General features: G+C 33.9%; 2 protein-coding genes across 2 annotated transcripts in view; one reads left to right on the forward strand and one right to left on the reverse strand.

Moving 5' to 3' along the window:
• The window catches only part of fam135b (family with sequence similarity 135 member B), a 67,211-nt gene extending 54,499 nt beyond the window's left edge, over positions 1-12,712 (reverse strand). The window contains exon 1 of the mRNA XM_088929474.1: positions 12,512-12,712. The gene's annotated coding sequence lies outside the window, so the exon portion shown is untranslated. The remainder of the gene's footprint in view (positions 1-12,511) is intronic.
• A 7,162-nt stretch (positions 12,713-19,874) lies between these two features.
• The window catches only part of col9a1c (collagen, type IX, alpha 1c), a 42,843-nt gene continuing 36,730 nt past the window's right edge, over positions 19,875-25,987 (forward strand). Inside the window, exon 1 of the mRNA XM_088929666.1 lies at positions 19,875-19,903. Coding sequence (XP_088785792.1) covers positions 19,875-19,903 — 29 coding nt within the window. The remainder of the gene's footprint in view (positions 19,904-25,987) is intronic.

Raw genomic sequence — 25,987 nt, forward strand, 5'->3', positions numbered from 1 at the left:
TAAAACACAGAAAGAGGTACTTATGACAACAGAATATCCTGGTATAAAATACATTATTGTGGAATATATGGTTATTTAATCATACAAACTACAGTAGCATGTAAAAGCTTCTTTCAATAAGTGTTGATTCTCGGTTTGCAGACCATCCCTTCAGTCCAGCCTTCTGATTCTACCCACTCCTTCAAAGAATTATATATTGATCATTGTATAATATTTTTCAATCATACAAAAGAAAAATTAGATTTATTTTTTTTTTGTTCACATCAAATGTAAAATCATTTCAGGTTTAGCATGCACCAAGTGGACTAATTTGAGGACAGCTAATGTGGAACTTTGCTTAGGAACATCCCAACTTCGGATTTAAACAGTTCCATACACAACAATGCTCTCCTGATTTCAGTGCAGAATGCACTAACAATCTAACACATCGCATTGCAGAATGATGAACTAGGTGGAGCATTCATGAGCAATGCTGGTCTTTTTATTGCAAACCTTTTTACAGATATGTTTTTTTCTTGGGTGTAATGAGAGGGAGTTTGGTTAAGACTACACAGTTTGTGATTTTACAAACAAGCCCGGTAGTTAGGACTTCAGTTTCATATCTCATTCAAAGAACGGAACCTCCAAGAGCAAAGTGTCCCTTGTCACCATATTATTGAATTGATTTAGAAATTCTGCTCCAGAGGGAACAGTGCCATCTACTGTGGAGTGTGTCACTGTTGCTTGTTCACCCTGCTGAGAATGATTCATAAATTAATGACTCTTGAAGGTGACTCTGTGAGTCATGAATTTTCCTCCCACACACAAACAACTTACGGATTTTCTGATTTGGTTTTAAAAAAAGGCTTCTTCTGTTTCAGGATTGTTTGAGCTCATTTCAGGTGGTACAGTACGCATTTTACACATCTGCTTTTATAACTGGAAATGTGTCTTATTACAGATTTAATCCCTATTAGAATTATTTAAAATGTTGGTAACATTCATTAGGATATGCATGGGTACGTTAAGTTCAAATAGGCTGCCTTGACAAACTACAGTATTACTGTGATAAAATAAATCAAGTATGATTTTGCATGACCTTGTGCATCATGTTGTGTCTCATACAGTTAGGTTATAAACTGGCATTTGAACTGTGGATGTGGTCTGTGAATAAATTAACTATTGAGATACTGTTAAGTGAAACTGAAACCACCATGTTTCTTGCTAAATTATTTGTAGTACTCAAAATCAAGTTTATTCTTACAAACACAAGGAACTGTATGAAACTGTGCCTAACTAAAAACTAAGCAATTACAACAGCATGTGAGTACTTGATTTCAATTTTACTTGGAGACTAGCAGCTAAATTATATTTATCCATATGCTAATCATCTTTATTCTGATAAAATACAGAAAAGGGAACTAAAAATACTTTTACAAATGCAATTTATACTATTATATTAACCATTTAACTGTTACTAGGTTTGAGTGTGTGAAGCAAAAAAGAAATGGTAAATGTAATACACTGACTACCATATTTTTAATTTGTAAAGGAAAGCATGTGGGGTGCAAGTTGAACCCTACAGTTTAGCAACTGCCCACATTGTAGACTTGAGCTCTCCAAGATGTCCTTGACTTGTAATTATGACCCCTTTGACTTCCTAGGTGAACATGTACTGTAGCTTTGCCATTGAAAGTCACAATACATCTCTAAGAGAAGTCAGATGCTTCTGACTAGTGCATATTACAAAGGAAAGTGTGCCATGTTCCATTTTTCCACTCTTTTATGACAGTCATAACAGTGTAGCCAAATTAACAAAGGGTGATTCTGCACCAGGGAAGTAACCTAATAATTGTTTGAATCCAATATAATGAACATTAAAAGGGAAGACTGACAGAATGATTCTTAAATTGGGTACTGAATCATATTTTAAGACTCAGATTAAATTAACAAATTAGAAACTGTTAAATATTCATAGAGACCACCCATCTTCAATTGTATCTATTGGGTTCTTATGCTCAATGCAGTATGTTTGTACTAGTATTTTTTTACAGTCTCATGCAGTACTGATGATTATATAATAATATTGGTAATTCATCAGGAAACTTTCTTTATATGTGCATGTAAATGTTGCAATTATGAATACAGAATCAGTACTGCTATTAAACTGTACCTTAGAATGTTAAAAAATAGTATGTCTTATAAATCAATGTAATAGTTTTCACTTTCAATTCAATCAAGGTAGCAGTGTATGTTTGTATTCATCATTTTTTTTGCATTTTTTATATCCCTGTCCAAAATAAAATATATATATTTTTTTAAATCCTTACTTTGTAGGCTATCTGTTTTGTCTCTGTTTCTTGTATAGGTACAATTTTAATTTTAATGTGCATACCTTACCCACAGTGCACTGCATTTTCCCCCTTGAAGTCTATTACTTTTGCCATAATTGTTTATGATTGACTATAGACAATGTTTACATTCTTAAGCTTTTAAATTCAATTTGCACAGATGACAGAAAACAGCTGTATTCAACATGGTCACTGTAATTTTTAACGTCAAGTTGGATTAACGAGAACTTGTTTTGCTTCCCATTTTAATATGCCACCATCATTAGGCTGTTACAGGTTCAATGTACCTGTACAAGGTGCAAAAGAAATTGCAAATGCTTGTAAATTGTGTGATAATTACACGTTGAAATCGGATGCCAGATCAGTGTGCAATGATCTTAAAATACTTAAATACATCATTTTAAGGCTCAAATCACATGAGATGACATCATTGTCACCTCCTTATCATGAGCTAGAAGCATGTCAGCATGTGAACCAAAGTTATACTCCCATAGATGTTTTTTAGCTTGGATGATGCAGGTTTTTGGTAATTCCTACATATTGGTGGTTTAATAAACATTTGCCAGAAGTATTGGAATTACTAGCAGTGGTATCTGAAAATATATTTTCAGTATAGACATTGTCCCAGAGATATTGGCAACATTCCAATATGGTAAAAATATTGTAAAGCAAGTAAAAAAAACAAAGTCAGATCAATCGTAAGTACAGTATACAATACATTGATCCCAGCAGTAGTGAGTGATGTGCTCTAAAAATAATACTTTTGTACTTTTACTCTCCCGGTGGGCTAACCTTTATAACTCATCATAAATGTTCTGACTTCAAAAGAGCCTAAAACAATATACTCATCAACAAATTTCACTTGTTACTAGGAAGATTCATATGATCAAAGCAAAGCAGGTCTGACAAGCTCAACGACCTTGTGTTGTCTGTAAATTTCTAAGGTTGTTGTCTATGCATTTCCCTAAGAATAGTTTGCTGACTCTACACCAGAATGGTTTCGAAAAACAAAAACAGATATCAGCTTGGCAGGCTCACACTGCCAAGCAAAAAGAAAACTTTTTTTAAGAGACTGTTGCAGAAATATTTGTTTTTCATAAAACAGCAGAAGCATTTAAGCTGCTAAATTCCAATATATGGTGTATTAAAAGAACACCTGATATGACACTCCTTCAGGGGCGCAGATAAGCAACAGGAAAATATACCCAGTTTTCTTTTTGGAAAATGCAAAGTATTCTCTCTGGTCTTAATTTCATGTTACCCTTGTACATACTTTCTAATAAATACAGAAAATAATGGCCAAATTTAGTTAATAAAAATGACATTTACTGGAATTTCAAAGACAGGGCTCATTTCTTTTTAATTTAATACTTTTTACTTTTTAAAAAAGGGAACCAAAAGGTATATTTTACTGTAATTTCTTTGAATGTAGGATGCATTATCATAAATAAAGTGTGTAGCATAATTGCTTTTTGATACCTTAAACCTTAGTAACAGAAAACCAACTAGAAAACCTTCAACCAGAATTGGAAAACTTCCATTATTTTAGCAGCAGAATGCTGCACTGCAGGTTATCTGCAGAAATCTAAATGTCAGGCTAGAACCGAAAACAATAAATATGGGATTTTATAGTATTACAAATAAAGACATAATACCATTTGTGTATTTCTAAATACAAGTGTTGTGTTTTTGTTTTATCAAACGTGATTGGTTTATTGGACAAACGCATTCTTTTAGTATACTAGTCTGTTTAAAGTTCATCATATAATTTATGTGATCTTGCATACAATATTATTTGCATAATTACTGTGTTGTAGTCAGTTTAACAAAAACCTTCATTAACTGCTTGCACATATTTATCTTTGGATTCTGACACACTCATTTTGCTACTGAAACACATCTAAATTGATCTGGCTTCATGTGCATTACAAATGACACTAATCAGTAAGATTCTTATAGTACACTCCAGTTATCTTTTGCAACAAAGAACTTCATGGCAACAAAGATAATTAACAAACAAAAAAACACTGTTATGGCCAGCATTTGTCGCACAGTAGGGGAGGAATATCATTGTGTATACATATAGTGACAAATGGGGGACCAGTCCACCACTGGATGAGATCTTTTCAATTACATTAATTGCAATGTCTTGTAGTGTGAGGCAGGAAACAGGAGCCTCACAAATGTTTCTTCCAAAGTGATTTGTTACAAAGTGCACTTCCAGCATGGGGCTATATACAGTACCTATCTTCTACCAAGATGAGTTAAAATAAATCCTTGCTCCAACTTTAGAGCACCTGCTCACTTAAAAATACCTCAATGGGTTTTGTACTCTACTTCTCCTTTAGCGGAAGAAGCAAAGGTCTCAATGGTTCCTATCTTGCCAATAAAAGGCACGACGCTGAACTTGTCACTACCTCCTATACCCCTAGAGGCTAGCTAATAACAAACAGCTGAGTCTCATCACACAGGAGGTTAGCTAATTAGAGTTGCCTCTGTCTTACTGGAACATGGCAGAGGAAACTACAAACATTAGAAGACAGGGTTATAGGCGGTAGAGTCTTGGTCCAAAATATAATCCTTTTATAACTTGATTGATGCAGTTTATAAAATGTGTAATACTGTACAATTATATCTAAGAAGGGAATGGTACTAGTAAATCTACAAACAGACTACTTTAGTTCTACAAATAGATTAATGTTATTTGTATGTCTTGTACTGGATTCTAGATTTCACAAAAAAGGCTGAAAATACAGCTTATGGTAATCAAGTAATTATGATACTAGGTAATATTCTCTGCACAATGGACACTTATTAACAAATAATAAATTTGGGCAGATTTCTTTTAGGAAACGTTCATAGCATGTAGTGCGTGATATAATGACTAGAAAAATTACATTGACAATAACAAGATATAAACGTCAGAAAGTAAGTATTGCATAAAATATTTTAAAACAGAACACTGAATCATATGTTTTTGCATATGTACTGTATGGTTATGATTTAACATATTTATTTTTAAGGTTTCCACTTTGTTGCCTTACAAGATCTTGTCACAGTGAACTTCAAATTGCATAAACATTTAGTTAAAAACTAAACATTCTCTATGGGACTATACGATACTCATTTTTTTACATACTCCAACTATTTTCTGTCATTGCTGCATCTACATGATGCTGTTTGATTTTGTTTTCATTTTGTTTGCATTCCAGTATTTCACATTCATGTCTGTCCCTTCACATAACATATTTCTTGCTGTTTGCTGTGTAAATCCAAAGTCAAATGTACAGTATTTAATATAAGCTTTTTGTGTTTTTATGCTTAAATACAGAACGACTGTAAACCAATTGTGTCCAATGTTTAAAGTTTAGCTAACAACCTATCTGTGTTTCTGTAGGTTCACATTAAAAATAAAGCAAGTTTGTAAAGACATTTTTTCTGTTTTTCAAAAAAGGGTGAAAATGACATGTGATTAACCCAGGGATGCTCAAAGACAGGATGTTAAACTTGATGTACTGCATACCAAAGCCATTACAAATGCATCTTCATACTGATTAATTTGCACAAAAGGTGAGTGTGAGTACTGTATGTGTTTTGTTAATGAAAACAGAACTTTGCAATATTTTTGCATATACTGTATATTGCAATATATTAAAATATTGGAGGAATATTATTTATGCAATAATTATTGCTTTTAAATGCAATGTTCTTTTTAAACACATTTTTTTTTCTTTGGCACTAACTGCCTTTACTTATTTACTTAGCTATTACATTATTTTCCTACTGTCTATAGAGTAATGGTATTAACTCTTTTGTCTTGGATAACGTCCACTACAGGCCTGAACAGTCTGGCATGCCATAGTATATGCATGGTAGGGTTGCTAAACTATAATGGATGCCATTTGTACTGTAACTCAAGTAAGTGCGGCATTTCAGGTGCATACTTGAAGGTGGTACATGAAGTACTGTAGCTCCCCTGTTTTATGTAAAGCACTTTCGGAACCTTTCAGTGAAAATAGCTACAGTATATAACCTAGTGAAATACCTTAATTCAATGAAGTTAACTTCTCTTCACTAGGGTTAATTATCCTGGCCGTGTCACTTCATCTGCAGGGCAGTGTCTCACAACACATGCAAATGGATAAGAACCTTGTGTATTTCATTTTCCATGAATTTAAAAAAGGAAAATACAAGAGGTGCACACCAGGTCAAATTTACACATTACAAATGTTTCTAAATGTGTCTCTCTGTAGGTCTTTATTTTTAAGAAAAAAAGAATAATTAAGGAACAACTGATTTTGTTTATAAATATAATTAATTGAATTTTTATTGGTAATTTAAAAAATTAAGATACAGTTTACTCATGATTATAAGTTATAAGTTATAAGTTACTCTTGTTTAATAATATACAATTATACACACAATATAAATCTATGGTCCAATATTAATTTTAATCTAATTTACAAATTGTAAAAAATATTAATTGGACATGAAGTGTGGACATGAAGTGTGGCCTAACATTGATTAAAGTTAATGGAATTAGAATCATGCAATAAAAAGAGTGAAAATCTCAACCAAGGTCTAACTCAGCAAGCAACAAATAAATCAAAGAAGTTAGTTGTGGGCAGATTTCAGAAAGACAGGGGAAAGGAGAGATGTCACCAGAACAAGGACTGAACTTGAGTGACTTGAGAATTGTTTGCTGTCACAAATGAAGTGATACACTGAGTCTGTATCAGCCGCAAAACTTTAGATTTAGACCATTCTGCAATGTATGGATATTTAAATCTTTTGCTATCTTTATTTTGACTGTTATACAGTACCTTTTATAGTGAATTGTATACTTTTTATGAATTTAGCTCTGAAATGATTAAACCTTAGCAACAGACAAAATTTCCTTGAGAGTCTAGAGACCTAGACCTAGAGAGTCTAGAGTCTAGGGCCAAGTTATTGAAAAGGATTAAAAGAATTGGTGGAATTCACCAGAGAGAGAGAGAGAGAGAGAGAGAGAGAGAGAGAGAGAGAGAGAGAGTGTAAGTTGTGCCAAGGTGTATCCCTTCTTAATAGCTCAATGAGATTTAATTAATTAAAATCAAAATTCATTATTCACTTGTCTTTATTGTGGGTTGAATACAAAAATATTAAATGCAGTATGTATTAGAATTCAATTTCATAAGAAGATGCCTTCATCTGCAGTTTATAATTGGGAGAAACAAGATGCTTACTATACCATTTTGATGGCTATGATGGATCTCTTCTTGTAACAAGCACCTTGTACACCACTTGTAGACACAACAAGCAATAGGAAACGCCATGTATTTCAAAATTCTGTCACTGAATCATATCCCCAGTCTAATAGTGCAGCGGTGCATCAAAATTCAGCACAAGTGACACAAAAGCAATTTAGTACCGTTCAGAGGTGAATCCCACATTTCCTTGGGAGCCCATAATGGATTAAAATATATGCATTATCCTGAAAGAGCATTACTCCTTGTGTCATAGAACATTAGTCATGTTGGTAAATAATGGTAAGTTGTTAAATCACTTTAAGTCTCCTCTAAAACAAATCTGTCCTCAAAGGCATATGGTTCTTAACACAGGTCCTTTCCAAACTGGCAGGATGTAGAAATACCCTCAGACCTTAATATGCAAAGGTTCCTGTGCTATTTAATCATTCTTCCAACAAAAAATAATGTAACATACTTTGAACTGATGTGTAAAACAAACTAGGGTGAACCAAACCTAATGGTCGTCCAACACCTGGTAAGCAACTGACTTTGCAGGCACTAAGCATGAAAGGTGCAAGCAATTTAAACTAGCACCTATACTGTATGTCTGGAAACTTACTCATGAACAGTTTTAATACGGGACACTTTATACCTTAATTATAAACCCCAATGACAGGATTGAAATGCAGAACTGGCAGGGGATACTCTTAATTGGTTGTCTCCAGTTCAATACAACACCTTTCCCTGAAACAAAATGCTGAGTGAAAACCTTCTAACTTGTAGCCTGTGAATGACTGTCTTTCTGTTTCATCAGAAAGCTCAACAATATACTGTATAGCCAGAGAAGCAATACCCCAGAAGATTAAGTGAAGTGGTCGTTCCCTCTTCTACCCAATTCTTTGGTCCGAACTCCATGCAGCTTTCATATCTTAACACCTTTAAAGATACACTGGGGACAACACTTTGAAAAACAGTACTTACAATACATGTACACACATCCAGACCGATGTGAAACAACTTTTGAGTGCCTTGTATTGCAGGAGACAAAATAGTTACAGTGCACAGGCCTTTGACAAGAAAGCGAATAGATGACCAAGAGATGTTAAATCCACTTACCATGTTTAAAATACAATGATCAATGATACTGATTGCTCAGAGTAAAAAATATTTTACAAACACCTGATAAAATATAAACTAAAATATACTGTATAGGCAGTCTATTCTTGAAACAAATTTCACTAAGAATCTTGTTTACAAAAATGTAAGGTGCCTTTAAGTGACATATTAGATTAACATGCATGCCATTAGTTTATCAAATGCTCTTTATAGTCAGAATTGGTTGCTAGGAATAAGGGTTGACCCTTTTACATATCATAATGCCAGCTCATACTTAAAGAACATTATATTGTCCGTTTCATATTATTAACTCTTGACTATACCAACAAACTAAAAATATTTACTAAAACAAGTCTGTCCAATGTTGCTTCTGTATCACAAAATGGTGACCCCCTCCTTTCAGACCATATGAATGATTTTAACTGTGAATTTCATTAATGAAAATTGAAACAGAAATTGTTTTTAAAATTAGGAAAAGGTAAGTACTACAGTAGCTTACATAAAGCATTCTTACTGGAAAAAAAAGAATCTACACAAGACTTAATTTTAGCTTTTTGTTCAATCTGCTTTGATCCATCAGGCTGTAGAGGCAGTATTATGCCAACAACCCAAACCTCTTTACTGCACTATAATACATAAATGAGTTTCTCTGTCGATCAGTTTCATTATCCCAATGGGAGGGACTGTATGGCATTTGGCCACCTATGTAATTTAATGGAGCTGTAAATAGAAATGTACTGAAAGAAAAATAGTTTTAACTGTGAACAACTTTTTTTGATCAAATGACAATACTCAGATCTAAGATGTATTTTTAATACATGTAACTATTTAAATACACTTCTAAAACCAACAGTTCAGTACTTTTGCTCTTTATAATCCTCATAACATTATTTACCACACTAAAAACAGTACATATACTGTACAATATGTAATGTATTTTAAGATAAGCATACAACTGCTGTATCTACAGTACCAGTAAGGAACTGTCAGAAATACAATGAAAAGTCCACTTAGGAATTTTGACATTGTTTAATGGTTAACTGTGATCTACACAGAAACAGGATATAATTTGTATAATACAGTATACAGTATAGTGTGTGTACGCACAAACCTGTAAAACAAATGTATCTCTGAACAGATTGAGTAAATCTGAATGGGTATTTAATTACATTTTCTGTTCTGGGTAGCTGTACTGTCACTTAATGTACTTACATTTTGTTATCACCTTAAATGCAGTCCTCATTAAACCAGTATGGTGTGCTATAATGTGCAGAAAATGAAAAATATAAACTATTCTTCTTGACACATGAAGCTTTTGCACATGTGAAGCCTTGAAGCCATACAGTATATCAGTATTTGAGTATTTTCTGCTAAGCATTAGCCATTAATGTGAGGGCTTTATCACCATAAGTAGAGTAAAATAATCTCTTGATGGTCCAAGCCATGACTTGTGGTTTATATACCAACTAGGGAAGAACTAGGACTGTGGACACCATTTTGTTTTAAGACCAGTATCTTCCCATACATCTCATTAGGCATTGTGATTGTAGGCCATCTAAATACTTTTAAATAACTTCATAGCAGGATTAAAAATAGGTTTAACATCCATTTTCTAACCGCTTTATCCAATACAGGGTCTTGGGGTTGCTGAAACCTATCACTGCAAACAACAAGTACAAGGTAGGATACACTCTGGACACCAGTGATGTAACTGGCAAAAAACACTGAGTTAACAAACCAAAATATTGAGGCAAATGAACCAATAAATTTGCCTAAAAAATATTTCCTCTATTTTTGCCAATTAAAATGAAATATTAAATTCAAGAGAATTCAGTCAAAGTCAATCAGTTACGGCATACACATGTGTTATGTTATGTGGGTTACTCTTTAATAATTCAAGACAGTAATGAATAAAGAAAGGCTACAGTACCTCTCAGAGGCACGTTTATGACTAGATTTATTGAAGGAAGGTACGATAACATTACAGGTATGTGATGATTGACTTATCTTTGTGCATGGAAAGGACACTAACAAGCAATTGCTGATAGACACAGTACAGTGCATGTATAATGATACTACAACACATTGTACAGTTTAAAGAATGGCTGGATCTCATGAAGAGTCAATTTTAACACAACATGAATGGTTTGCAGTCATAATCAATGCATTGACTATGTTCCTTCAATCACTTACCATAATTAATCTAAAAATGTTTCCTTACACCAATACACACTTTTAGATGAATGGATTTGGCAAGCTGTGTATTTTTCTGTTCACCTTAGGTCACAAATTCAATGGATGTATGGTATGGTCTCTATGGATGCTGGCTGATGACATTAACAATATTTGCTTGAAATCTTGCCTGAATGGCTCTGCTGGGAAAACATGATGTTATCTTACTGGAACACTGCCCATGCCATGTGTCATCTGATTATTTCAACCATTTCATGGCACTAATGTTCTACAAAACACTACCACTAGGTTTGCAAGGCCTTGTCCTCTGAATGAAGATGAACTAGTCCATTTATTGCATATTAGAAGAAAACACAGATAAACACATGTAGATTTAGGAAATGTACAGATAAACACGTTTAATTAAAACCGTTAATTACAGTTCATTTATTTTCTTACATCATCTGAATACATTAAGTATAAAGAAGAATATTGTGCACACTCGTAGTTCAAAGAATCAATTGCAGCTCATGCAATGCTTTATGAATGAATATTCTATTCAGTAGTGTGCTTTAAGTCTATTTTTCCATAAAACGTTACATTTTAGTGTTCACTTTTTTATTAGGACATAATTCCTGAATTATGCATTTCTTCTAATTGTGGTTTATTTTCTGATTTAGATGATAATCTAACCTTTATGCTAATAAAAAGCAAATATTACTTCATATTTCAGAGCATGATTAAAAAGCATCTCTTCCACCAATTCTGTGTGCAAGATGGAAAATGATACAGTATATGGGTAATTTCTGAAAAAGAGAATTCTGAGATTTGTATCAACACGTATTTATATAAAATATTTTATTAAGCACATCTTTACTGATGACAACATCATAAAACTACCATAGGAGTAATCTGAAATTGGGCCTTTGATAATGCTGATAAACACTATGCTACTTAAAATGAATCCTTAAACGACTAACACTGAAATAGACAATAAAAAAAATCTGATGCATTGTATGTTTACAATGATTCTTCAAATTAAAAAAAAGGTTTTAAATATCTTCTAAATCTGTGGTTTGTCACAGATCTATTAATATTCTAAACAACTGTTTCTTCATTAACACTTGCTAGAGTCAAACTTGCAAACATTGAACTTGATCACATTAAAACGTAAACAGAATGTGCAAAAAAAGGTATTTTAATGCACCTTGGACACTTGGACACTGCCTACGGATTTCTGTGTTGATATTTTAGTAATAGTAATAGTTGCCGAAAAAGTATATTAAACTACTGAAATGTGCTTGTTTATACAGTAGCATTTACGTGCTATCGGATTTGTTTGAATGTCCAATTCATGAGAAACATTAATGTGACAAATATAACAATAAATGACAGAAAACAATAGCTGTAATACACCAAATTATATCAGTCTGTGACGTTTATTAAAACAGCATCATACCTTTCCTAAAAATAACACTCCAATGCATTGTCGGGTTTCTTGTATTTCAAACTGTAAGCTTCGACATTATCAACGCGACCTGTCCCAATCAAAAAGCAGCGCCTCCGCTGCATGTTTAACAGGATACACTTCACTTCAATATGGTACACAGCGATCCCATTTTAATTCCAGCTATGTATATATGATGATTAAAATAATATCCTTACCTGTCACACTGCTGCAGTACGACAATTTCAGCTATCCTCTTCCCTTATTCCACTTTATCTCTCTCTTTCCTTTACCTGCAATAATCTTTATTGCACGGGTCTGCAGATGCACGGCGACAATGTTTCAGTGTTTATTGCTATAAGCAGCTCGATGTTACTGCTGCTACTGTTGCCATGGTTATTCAATCAGCCCCTCTACACTGAAACTCTCTAGCATGCATACGTTTTCCTAAGACCAAAAAAAAAATCAATTTTGCTAAGTGCTGCGCCAGTCTCGTGGTGCCGTTGATTTTCTTCCGTGTCCTTTTTCTTCACCTTGCGCTGGACCGTTCCTGTTCCCAGTGATTGTAAACCGTTAGTTCAGTTTTTAATGTTTTGGGTTTAGTCGCTTGCACAGTGCATACAGTACTACAGTCGGACTGACGTCACAGCAGCCTGGGAAACAAAACTAGACTGCAATCAAAAGCGAATGGCCGATTGACCGGTTTAGCCTACGTGGGGGGGGGGGGAGAAAGATAATGAATGATTTGATGTTTAACCTGTTTATAACCATGGCTTTAACAAACTACGCCCGTGTTTCCCCTTATGTTCTTTCAGCTCGCCGTTTCTATATGATTTGTCATATTCACTACAATATTTTAGTTGTTCAGCGTATTAAAGGCTAGTATTACCCGCTTTTCAAGAACCATAGTAAATGATTGCAGCCTTGTTTTAAGTTAAGAAGCGCTGAACTTTTCTCTATTGAGAAACGTGCACTCAAACATTAATTGAGCACAGTACATTAAAGTGGAGAATTAAACATGGTTTGAAATCTGAAACTTTTGAAGTCTGGAACGTTGAACACTAGTCTTTCATGACTAGGTACTTTATTGTAGACTCCCTCTATCCTGCTGTATGTCCAAGAATGTGCCTCCCCCTGTTTACAGTGAACTGCTCTGCACTCCAGTTTAGTAGCTGGACAATCGGCACGGAGAAGGCTGGAGATATGGGTTGAGCTCCAGTAAAAGGGGGTTTATTGCCCTTTACTATTAAAGTGGACATGTTACATTTTACATTACAGTTATTTGTCCTTTACTCTTACAGTGGGCATGATCGTCACTAGGGGAAGGAGAGACAGAGAGGGAAAGAAACCCACAGTCTCCTGTCCCATGAGGCGAGAGAGAAAGAGAAGATAGGGGTCCCCCCCTTATATAGGATGATGCAGAGGACACAGGGTAAAAGGTGAGGGTGGAGAGGTGCAGTTCATTGCTGGGGGGAGATGGGAGCAGAACGCTTTGCTCACTTTTCATTGTTAACTCTGAAAGATTCAGTGACTTTGTGAATGTTATTGAAGACCTTAATTACTTGAGTCATGTCCCTTCATACTGGTCTCTGTTAAAGACAAAAACGATTCAATTCTTTACCCTGTTTGTGTTGGACAATCCTTTCAGTCTGTTGCTGTATCTTGGTGATTATCTCTGGACTGATTCCAGAATAGCAATACTTTATACAGTATGTACATATTTTGTTATGCCCAAATGTGCATGTCTTAATCTAAATGAGGGCTTACTAATACAACTTTAAAATAACATATCGTGCTTTAACTTTCATAGTTTTCATTGCATAGAGTTTCAGGAAAAAGCCTGTGAAACCCAAAAATAAATATGGAAATTTCAAAGTTTTACCATGATAGCTGGTATGTAAATATGCAATAGGGTGACTGTTTATGGCTCAAATAAGAAGATGACAAAACGAGTGGTATTAATGAAACGTTGGCACTGAGAAAACCACTGCTTTATAAAAACAACAGTCCTGCCCATCTGAGGTTCACCAAAGAACATACAGTATACTGTAGATGATCTATAAAGCTTCTGGAACAATGTTCTCTGGATAGAACTCTTCTGCCTCTTTTAAGAAAGACTATGTTGCTAAAGGCTAAAGAACCACATCTCAGCTGTCAAGCATGGTGGTGATGATTGTTGTCTCAGGACCTGGACATCTTGCCAAATGATTCTCTCATCCATTTTCCTTACTCTTATCTTCAGGTTTGAAAAATCTAGATTAATGAAGGCTTTCTCTCTGGCAAACTGAATAAGAAAGTCATTAGCCACATGTACATTTTCAGTGTCTTTTTCTGACATCCATATTGTTTTATTGCTCTGAAAACACCTAACATTCTTTTGAAGTATTATTATAATGTGATATATAAATTAATGCCTGTAATTATTATTACCTTTTTGTCACTAACAATGTATTTCTGCTTAAATGAACTGTTAATAGTAATGAAACATTACATTGATTGATTGAAAATCTAAGATCTCACTGGCTATGCAAATGACATTGGACATGTGATGTCAAGTCACTAGACCTACTACTGTATATTTTATCTATGGGAAAAGCAAGGACAACCATTGAACAGCAACCCTGGAGAGTGCTTGACGTCATAAAGCCACTTACAAATTGTAATTGTGCAATAGGAGTGTCATTCAGCAGAAGCCTGAAACCTGGAATTACAACATCTGCAAAAACATGGAGTCATCATGGACCAAACTCACAAACAGACACAAAATGTACTACCAGGTGTGAAATTATAGAACAACTGAGTAACTTTAAAGCTAAGCAATTATGTTTTATCAAGATGTTGTATTTCCCTATGTGTCTCCGAGACAGTGTTTCAGCTATGGACTTAATTTCTAAAAGCCCTGACAACCTGAAGTTTAAAGGGAGATTTTTATCTCAGTTATGAGAGATATTATCAGCTTATCTCCTTAAATCAACAATCTGTGGTATGATTTTTCTTTCTTTGTGGACATTTCATTCATTTCACATTCATGAATCCCTGTTCTATTTTGACTTTCACAGAGAGATATCATGTCATGTAAACTCTTCTTAGATTTGTACTTATTTTTCTTTCACTTGGGGTTTTCTGCATTCTTTTAAATCAAGAAGCAATGGAGGACAATCATTAATTAAACAATAAAGAAATGTAGTGGAATTGTAGAATACTTATAAAAATCAACAGGTGTAACTAAACAGATAAGGGCTAAAACTAATAGCCAGCCCATTGAGAAATATTGCTAATAGGCCAAATAAATAAGGTGAACATGGAGATCTGGGCAACTATGAGGCTTTTGTTACTGTACATTGAAAATGGACAATTTCTCTGTATGTCTGTGAACTATTACATTGCTACAGTATGTTGAACAATTTCTAAGTTGAACAGTTTCTAAGTTTCTAAGTAATATGGTATGTTGATGTGTATTGCATACATTACTTTGCCTTGAGCAAGTCTCCCTACTTACTGTATATTTAATTTCAGTGTAATAAGCAAATTGTTTTTCAGCTCTAAAAATGAAAGTAAATAAGAATGATTAACGTTCTCCATACATCTAACAGGGTGAACATGTTTCATACCTTGACTGGTTTTGAAACTGCTTGTTCTCTGAATGTCTGCCAAGGCTTTAAAGTGCTTTAAATTTACAGTATCTTCTTGTATCTTCTTCTGTCTATCTTCTTGTGTTCTTAGAAAGTATAAGCTTCATGCACCAAAGTATCAAACATATACAGTACTGCGTAAGCAAATATTTCTGTAAAAATCCAATTTAATATTCATAGATTCACTTTTGTGAATAAGAGAAAGTGTATAAGAGAAATTCACGTTTTCGACAATTATTTTAATTATGCTACAGAATATTTTTTTATCTCAACTGATTATAGGGTTTACCGACACAAGCAGCCAGATTTAAAACTTTGTTTATTATATAACTTAGTTATTGTCTGTCTGCTGAAGAATACGGTCTGAAAAGTGAGAACAAGCTAATCCACAAAAAAACCAATAACTTTCTTCTGAATGAAGGTACTCCAATATTCATGGTGTAGTGATTTGCATGTTACATTGCACTTAATTAAACCACTTAATTATCTAGATATTTAAACCTTAGATGTGTTGAAAATTGAACACAGAGAACTTCTATTATGTATCGACAAGAACATTTTTTAAATTGTTTTACAAGTCTGTATTAAAGTGTAATCAGGTCTGACCACATTTTTTTGTTTCAGTATAAAATATAAGACATTGTTACACCCGGAGTCCAACTAATTCATAGTCACTAATTTAGAAGTACAGTAGCTACAGTACACAAGTATATTCAAAATGGTAGGTCACAAGTTTAAAAGTCAGGAGGTCTGATTTGGAAATCACATGCTCTTGTTTACCAACTTACATTTATTACATTTAGTTAAACCATGGGCACTTTATAATGTTATAAAAAAAGACCAAAATGTAACATTTTTACAGTACTGTTTGTTAAAATCTATAAGTGTCATGCAAGGCGTGACCTTACCAATTAGCTGAGAAAGCACTGCAGTCTGTAACACTGCCTCCATTGTGTCAGCAATTTAGCAACCCGCTCTCTAGAGCATTCTTTTATCAAAGTACAAGTACCTTCTTCAGCATTCCTGAAGCCCAGATCTTGTAATGATTCAACATTAGGTTGTTATGGAGATTTTCAGCAGTAGATCAATTTACAGATAAAACTACAGAAAAATGTTTATTCTCGTTTAAAAAATAAACATTATTTGGCCTTTTCCAGCAAATTGTATTTCGTTCCTTTAATGAAGAAAAATATGAGCCATGCACTGTGTATTAACAATGATTCAGATGGAATGGAAAGACTAATGAGGAAAATATCTAGAGACTTTCACTTAAAGATTTGTTATTTATGATAAAAGGGGTTTCAGAAGATGCTTCCTTTGAAGTGCTAATGAAAAGGCTAAAATAAACACTTACTCTTAATATTTTCTGTTGCATAACCTGACATATGGAGACAATAATCTTGTTTTATCATATCTAGAACCAAGACGTTGTGAATTTGAAATCGGCTAATGTACACAAAGATCTAAACCACTAAGAGTGGCGATCTCAGAAGTAGATGTCAAGTTAGAAAAAACAATTGATTTCAATCTGGCTATAAAGCACCTAGACAACTAAGCATATTTATGAACATTTGGTGCATTATGTTAAAATAATAATTCATTAATAACAATTTGTTAGATTTTACCACCTGGGTGACTGCATTAAACTCACTGCACACAGTACACACAATATATTTAGCTAAAATAAATACATTTTAACTGGAGTTATGATATATACCATAGACATATCTTTTCTAAAGAACATGTGTATTATATATATTTTTAGTCAATTGCATTTGTGTAGTGCAGTTCATCAAGCAGTTCCAAATCCCAGATTCCAGATCTTATGTACATAAAGGGATTTAGGATGAGATTTCTCCATTTAGGCATCTCAGCCATCATTTAAGTGCCCCATTTGTTTAATATCAGAAGCTGTTATTGTTTCCTGTTACCATGATTGAAATACTGACATCAGACTCAAAACATGTGGCTTTTCCATTATTTCTATTTAACAACTGTTGCAGCTCAGGGTAGGGTGTGCTCTGTTGTCTATGCTGACATTACAAGAAGCTGCAGATGTGTGATGAGTGAAATGGGAGAGGTGAGGCAGCAGGGTCTCCCTGCTGATAAGGTGTTACAGTGGCCCATAACTGTAGCAGGTAGACCATCACCCCCCCCCAGCACACACATCTCACCTCAACTATAACAGATGTTTTACAGGAAAATGTGTGGTTTTAAATTATAGGTACTGCAAACTACACAATAGCAGAGTCTTACATAAATTGATTTAGGTATATTATTTCAAATGTGATAACAAAACATGTCGAAACATTTGTTGTTATGAACAGAAGTTTTTAATGACCCCATATTAGAGACTGAGACTTCATGTGAAAAGGTTGTTTGCCTACATATTGTTTGGGAAATATTGCATTTTATCTTAATTTTTTCAGAAGTATTTTTCTTTCCCATTAAATACAATAATCTATGAAATTTCTATGTGTGGTAACATTTTATTATGGAATTTTCATTTACTATGCTTTGTTTCTTCAGTACTTTGTTAATTGCAGTGGCTGTTTATGGCTGTTAAGTGTGGAATGTTTCAGCTCTTTCCATTCCATATTCTCAATGTCAAGTTAATTTGGAGTATACTGTACTTGGAATAAAACATTCAAGAATATCTTTAATTAAAAATGAGCCTTAAAAGCTTGTTTAGAGTAACAGCTGACAGGACAAAATGTTTGGGCATAAGAAACTAAAGCTTGACATATACAGTATACACATCACTAGAACAGAGGTGTAGTTGCAAATCCAAATAATGTAAAACCCAACAAAAGCATTACTGTGCCAAATCTTAACTAGGTTGATGATTTAGCAATGGGACAGAATGTATAGGAGCATTCAGTAAAAAAAAAAGATAATTTTGTAAGACAGTATGTCAACAATTACTTCAGAACAGATATTGTCAATCACCCAGATTGAATCTAATATTAATCAGCCTTTATGCCAAAAAGAAAACTGAAATCACTGCAGATAAAGACAAAAAAATGTTACCAACTATTTGATTTTCTTCAAAGGTAGGACTGTTCTTTCAAATGTTTCCTGCTTAAAGCATCTCTGGACTCATTTTTGAAGCACTTTAGAGGTCTTACTAGTGGTTTTACGGACCTTCATTATTACAAATCCTGGACTAAATCATGGTAATTTAGGTAGGTCGCTCCAGGACAGTTCTTAATTAGGATCTGAGCAACTACTTCATAAAGTGAGCATATAGAACCTGGGACGCTTTTGTATTAATTATGCATTTTACATTATAAAAACATGTAAAACTCTTTAATTATATCATGTGTTTAGTAGTAAAAGTATGCAAATGATGGATATACATGGTTTCAGATATACAGTATTTTTCCCCAGATTTTTTTTTCAGAATCTTTGAACTGTTAAGATGCTATTTCAATGCTATATTAATATAATGACCACAGCCTTCTTTATGATAGTGACCTTTTCATAAAAAGAAAAAAGGTCAACCTAGTCAGTACCTACAATATAAGAATGAAAAAGTCCTATTTTCCCCTCTAATTAATCTAAAACTATTCTGGATATCCCTGATGTAAAACTACTCATTAGCAGAATTACATATAGCAAACAGATGTTGTTACAAAATTCTACTATGTAATACAGTAAAAGCCCTAAGGCTTCTATTTCTTTCACGAAAGGGTCATAAAAATCAGTCCCCACCTTCTTGAAAACATTTGGCCAATCAGAATTTAATGAACAAAGGTGGCCGCAAAAAAAAATGAGACTTCTCAAACATTTTCTGCATCTCCTTTGCAGGTTCTTTTAGCCTTCTATCACCATGAACACTCCTTAGAATCAGTATATTCCATGTTCATTTCACCTGATATTTTGGCTTTAGAAAGTTTTCTCTTTTCAGTTAACATCATCAGTGTACTCCTGTCCTCAGGAATTAAAAATGGAATACCATATATTTTTCTTACCAAGGTAAGTTCATTATTATTTTTAGTAGTAGTACTAGTAATAGTAGTAGTAAAATGTGTCTTTAGTGCTGTTACACACTGATGGCAAAATGAATATGTAGAATGCTGCCGAGAGATTGCAATGTACTTTAGGATCAAGTTCTCATACTGTACATTCCCCTGTGAGATTATATTTGTTAAGGAAAATTAAATGTATGGGGTTTGCATCTTCATGGAAGAGATTATTCATGGTCATTCATTCCTTATCTGTATAAACCAAATGTACTTGAAAGACCTGAGGTCATCTGCAAAACCCACAGCTGTAGTTTAAAATAAACCACTGAAATTCAATTGGGATATTAATTTATATTCAACTCATGATCCACCATTCACCCCATACAATCTCTGCCATTTAAAGTTTTTATCTGATCAATTCAAACTATATTTTTTCTATTTCATTAATTCAAATCTGTGATGAAGAAATTGCAGACAATTCTCTTAATTTAACCAAATGTTTAGGTTATACAGAGGCTTCTAACACCTGTATACCTTTCCTTTACTTTGATATGTACAGGTATTTTTTTTCTTAAATATTAGTTACAAAGAATATATTATAAATAGAGTATATATACAGTTATTGCATCTTGTATATTTTAGCAGGTACATACTACAGTGAAAGCAGAACTTCATTTGTAATCAGGATTTCTTGGCAATGTATGGTCCTGATCACCTGATAATCAATAGCTCCAGAACATGGATTTGACACCTTTATCGTTTTAATTTTCTGGCATAATCTGTCTGTGCATGAACTGAAACCAAACAGAAGGGCCTTTGAAACATTACGACATGATTGTAAAGTCTATCTGCAGGTCAGTAACCCACCAAAGTCATCTCTATCCTAACACAAACCTAGAGCAATGTTTTGCTTAGCAGGTATTCAGACTGAAACAACTGCACATCAAGAGCTTCAGGGTTGTACCAGAACTTGCATGAAGATTAAGTCAAAAATTAAAATTATTGAAAGTTTTTGGTATAAAATAGAATTATCAGTCATAATACAGTGGAAAGTATTTTTAATTTTTAGTTTTTACTCTAATACAAGATTTGAGATATGCTGACTCAGTTCTTCTTATTCTGCCCCCCAAGAAAACAAGCTCCACAGAATGGGTGGAGCCTTGTAGTGTGCAGCTCCAGATGTGTGGAGCTCATTGCCCAAATCCATTAAAGACTCTGTGACTGTCAACGTTTTCAAACATCTCTAAAAGACACATCTCTTCACTAAAGATTTTAATGTATAATATACTCTTGGTTACACTAAATCAGTGTGCTGTGCTTTTCCTGTTGCATTCTTTGTGCTTCTGTCGGGTGTTATATGTGTGCTATTGTAGAGTAGTTTCCAGTAGTTTCGTGTTCCTAAATAAGTGAATTAATATTACGCAATATATTAATGATAGCTTTATAACTTTAACATATCTATGATACCTTATAAGTGCTGTATTTGTAACAAGCATTAATTACTGACAAAAAATATGAAAAGGCACCATGTACTGTATTTGCTTACCATGAGGTGTTTAGTTTAGCACTTCATTCATAAATTATGCATTCATATATTTTAATCATAGACATACTTTCCTTAAAAACTGATGTTCAAACCTTTTTAAACAAAGAAGCAATTACTTTCACTTAGCTTGTCGGTTGACATCTGATTAGAAATCCCCTGGAAACAATTTGTGTTTTTTAACCTTTCAGGAATCTTTCACAGATAAAACTCATGAAGCTAATGGACCTATCAATAATAGCATACATTAACAAAGTAAAAATGGTATCAATAATACTATTGAATATATTGTGCTGTTTTTTGTTTTACATCAATTTACTGAGATAGTCTAATAAAATGAAGTTTGATGTTTTCATGTAATTTTAGCTATTAGTCTCAACATGGGTATACAGTAGTTTAGATATATTATCTGCCAAGCAACTGGAGCTGATTTCAAATCTATTTTTGAAAGACCTAATCTAAAGCTCAAATTTACTGTCAATCTGAATGAATATTTCTCATTTAAGCTCTAAAAAAACATTTGGCTGCTCTTGGATTATGGGATAGGCCCTAGGCCAAGATTTAGATATTCTTTTGTAATCTCCCCTTCCACACACAAGCCAGAAATCTGCCTCAGTGGTTTTAAAAACATGTACTGCCTTTAGATTTAGAGTAACATTTTGCAAGCTTCCTCTGGGATGTTAAATGATATATTTTAAAAGGATCACTTGTTGGCTTTTGCTTTTAGAACATATCACATGTTCACCACATTGCTAAGTGCTTTGTAGAGACTGCATAGCTTCACAGTTAATATTAAATTTTCATCAGCAGTTTTGTTTGGAGTCGTGACACTTATGACGCACCCAGCCATTTGATGACCTTCCAAAGTCCCTTTGCAAGATAGTTTAGAGTACACACATTTAATATAAAACTACCCGCTTACAGTATATAAGCTTATTAATTATTTTGACTGACAATTCTAATTTGTTAGAAAGAAGTTTTTGTATGGAGATCTATTAAGACAGATGACTTTCAACCAGTAGTGCTGGAACATGTCAGATGCCACAGACTTTAAGTCTAAAAATCTGGCCTATGCCCTGCAGGGATATTGCCATCTGTATACCAGAATCATACTTCATACTTGCACTCAAACTAAGTAAGCAATTTGGACTGCACCACTATAATTTTAGATACTAGAAATATGCAAAACTTAAATTAGCAGTGCATTTTTTAATTTATTGTTTTCATGGATGGTGTTGATTGACAAAACACCAGATGAAAAAATGATTCACCGTCTGAGGGATTATGTTTACGGATCATAAAATATACAGTTTTGATGGGAACACTTCATAATGGCTCAGATTAAGTTCAGTTATTTATTTTCTACAAGGTCTTTGGTTAGCACTTTACATCAGTGTTCATCATAAACCATAAATCGTCATAAATGATCATAAATCTACTTGTTTACATTTTCTAAACAAATAATCAACCAGGAAAGGTAAATCAAGTATAAGCGCAAATCAGCAACATTCCTAGCATTTGAAAATAGATTAAAAGGCATATTTCTTATTCTAGCAATAACAAAAAATACTTGCAAAGAATTTAACTGTAATGTTCATGTTCTATAATATTCAGATCTCATTATCCTATGGTTGCCACGCATCACAGTGAGAGTGAGAATGGTTTAATATTATGAATAATACATAGATTATTCACATATTAATGTTTATAGAGCTCCTTAAAAAGGTAATGTCTTAGAAGCTTATTAAACTTTGTTAATTACATTTTTATGTACTGGACATGAAGACTTCTTATACCCTCACAGTGTCTGACAATAGCCATTTGCACCTCTATAATATTGTAATAAGGATATCTTACATGACTCTTTAGACAAGGAAATTTTAAACGCTCCAAAACTTTTAAATATAAAGGAATGCATTTAATCCGTTGACGTACTTTAGAGTGCAGTCCCACATTCACATTTTTCTCTGCTACTGAATTACACTGAGACTAAGAATAGCCGTTTCAGAACTCCACAGGCGAGAAAGAAGGGGGAGGACAACTTGGATAAAGCTATTCAGTTAGGATGGTAAAGATAGTATCATTAGAATTATAACAAATATCTACAATGGTATAAAGTAAAAGAAATGAAGGAAATAACTTTCACTGGCGGCAATCAAATAAGGGGTGACAAAAAATGTTTTAATAGATTTAATTAAATATTTTAAATATAAAATTAAAAAATGACACAGAAAATGATGACAAAGGTCATATTTTATTATGAAATCAAATTGGGTATGATCTGCCTGAGTATGATCGCAATCTTGGCATCGCTTTGACCTGATCATCCCCTGGATAGTCTGCTTTCGGAGATCTGACACTCTTCCTGCAGCAGCAGATGAAGGCTGGCTAATCGCTGTTGTCTCCTGTTGATGATACTGGTGAAGGCAGGCCAATCACAGTCTCCTGTTAATGATACTGGTGAACTGGTCCTACCAGTTTCCTTGAACTTATGCTATTGTAATCCAAATCCTTCCCAGACTGAAGTGTTAAGAAACAAAGACACCGCTGGATGAAGTAATTTATCAATATACTGTTATTGCTGAAAAGACTGGTTAACCTATATCTGCACAAGAGCTTTTACAAAAGGAGACCCACATTATCACATTTCAACCATCCCATCGGTATGCAAAAGTCAACTAAGTGCTCCCTATAACATTTCCACATGCAATCTTCTATCAAGCCTGTCAAGTATAAAATCATATTCAAAAAACAAGCACTCCTCCACTCTCTCAGCTGAGACCTCAGGTGTTCTCTTGCAACAAAAGATAGTAATTTCATCTCTAATCTTCCAACATGTTACACTGAATACCATCTTTGTGGAGAACGCACATCATTTTCAAGCAGTGAGCTGCAGTCATGTTTCTGATCTGTAGGTAATTTTTCCTGGAATGTGCTGTAGCCACTGTAACCTGATTACACTGTTGAACATGACAGTCCTGAGACAGTAGGCTGACCCTTTGTTTTCCAGGTTGTGGCCTGTCCCTCATAGACCCATTTTCCAAGTGTCTCTGGACTTTCTACTGTTATGCAAAGTAGAGCATCTCATTCTCTAGGCAACTTCTCCCAGATGTGGACCATACCAAAAGCAACCAGATGATTTACATGACTACAGTTGTATATGATCAGATCCTTTACGGTTGTTCTGTTATTCAATATTCGATCTCTAAGAAATATTTTCCAAGGCTTCTTTTTCAACAACGAGTCACTTTGTCATCTTGATTTGCACAGAAGAGCATTTTTGTTCCAGCATGAATTATGCAGTCCCCTTACCGGTTTCTTATTGGCTTAATTAAACTGTGTTCCACCTGCAGTTTGAAATGTGTGTAGAAAAAAAAATCTTGATCTCCTGGTGAAACACCTTAGGCTCTCGGTACACATATTTCAATACCCAAGGGAAACAATGTAGGTTTAAGTACACTAAATATTTTGAATACAGAACACAATGTATCTAATTGCTCTACATACAAATTGATGATACATTGTAATGTGTTACTTTAGATAGATAGGATTGTATTACATTGCTTTGTACACAGAGCTAAAGCCTGATTTGTTTGTGGCTTTTGCATCCTTAGGGAGAAGACTGCTGAGTAACTTATTAGTCATTCTTTGAGCCTTCCCACCCAAACAATGTCTGCTACTGGCCTCATAAGTCTGATGATAGATGAAATTCACATTATTGAGGTGAGGGGGTGGGCAGCACATTGCTTGCATCAGCTGTATACAACACAGAGTGCATGAAGGCAGCTGAAGTACTAGAAAATGATTTTGGTGATGCTACTCAATACGGATTCTTTACCATCTCCAAACAAACTAAATCAACAAAGAGTAACATTGCCACCAGATCTCATTCTAATAGAATAACATTCAATTATTAGCAGTCATTCAATTATTACTTTTCTTTCTATTGAAAACACTTGAGTTTCAGTGGATGCATGTTTTGAACAAATTCCTGTATTATCGTTTATCAATACTGTACAATACCCACATTTTTGTTTGTTAGAATGATGTAAACCCTGATATGCTTCTTAATTCTAGACAATTCCCTATTGTCATTTACTAGACATATTATACTAATACAAGTTTGTTATCATGGTAGCAAATCATAGAACAGGAGATGGATTGCTTGTTATTGCTGAGGCTTATTGTTTAAATAGCCTAAACAGTTTTGATACATATTAGAAACTCAGCATCCAAAGTATTGTTTTGTAGGCAGTCAATTTTTAATTTGTTTTTCTTACCCCAAACTCCCCCCCAACATTTAAAAATACTTATACATATTTCTAAATTATTGAGTTTTGCTTCGGTGCTTAGTTTGATTTTTAGAATGATTAATATAAGAAGATCTACATGTCAGTCTAAAGAGCTAGACTGTGGAGATCAACTCAACTCTCAGGGAGTTTCATAAGCAGTGCACTAGCAGATCTTAAGATCTTATGAAAATTATCAGAACATACTAAGGTGCATAAATAGCATTAGAGTTTGTGACACACCTGGGTGGATGTGTACCAT

Source organism: Atractosteus spatula, chromosome 12, assembly GCF_055471065.1.
Source record: "Atractosteus spatula isolate fAtrSpa1 chromosome 12, fAtrSpa1.hap1, whole genome shotgun sequence".
Classification (NCBI taxonomy): domain Eukaryota; kingdom Metazoa; phylum Chordata; class Actinopteri; order Semionotiformes; family Lepisosteidae; genus Atractosteus; species Atractosteus spatula.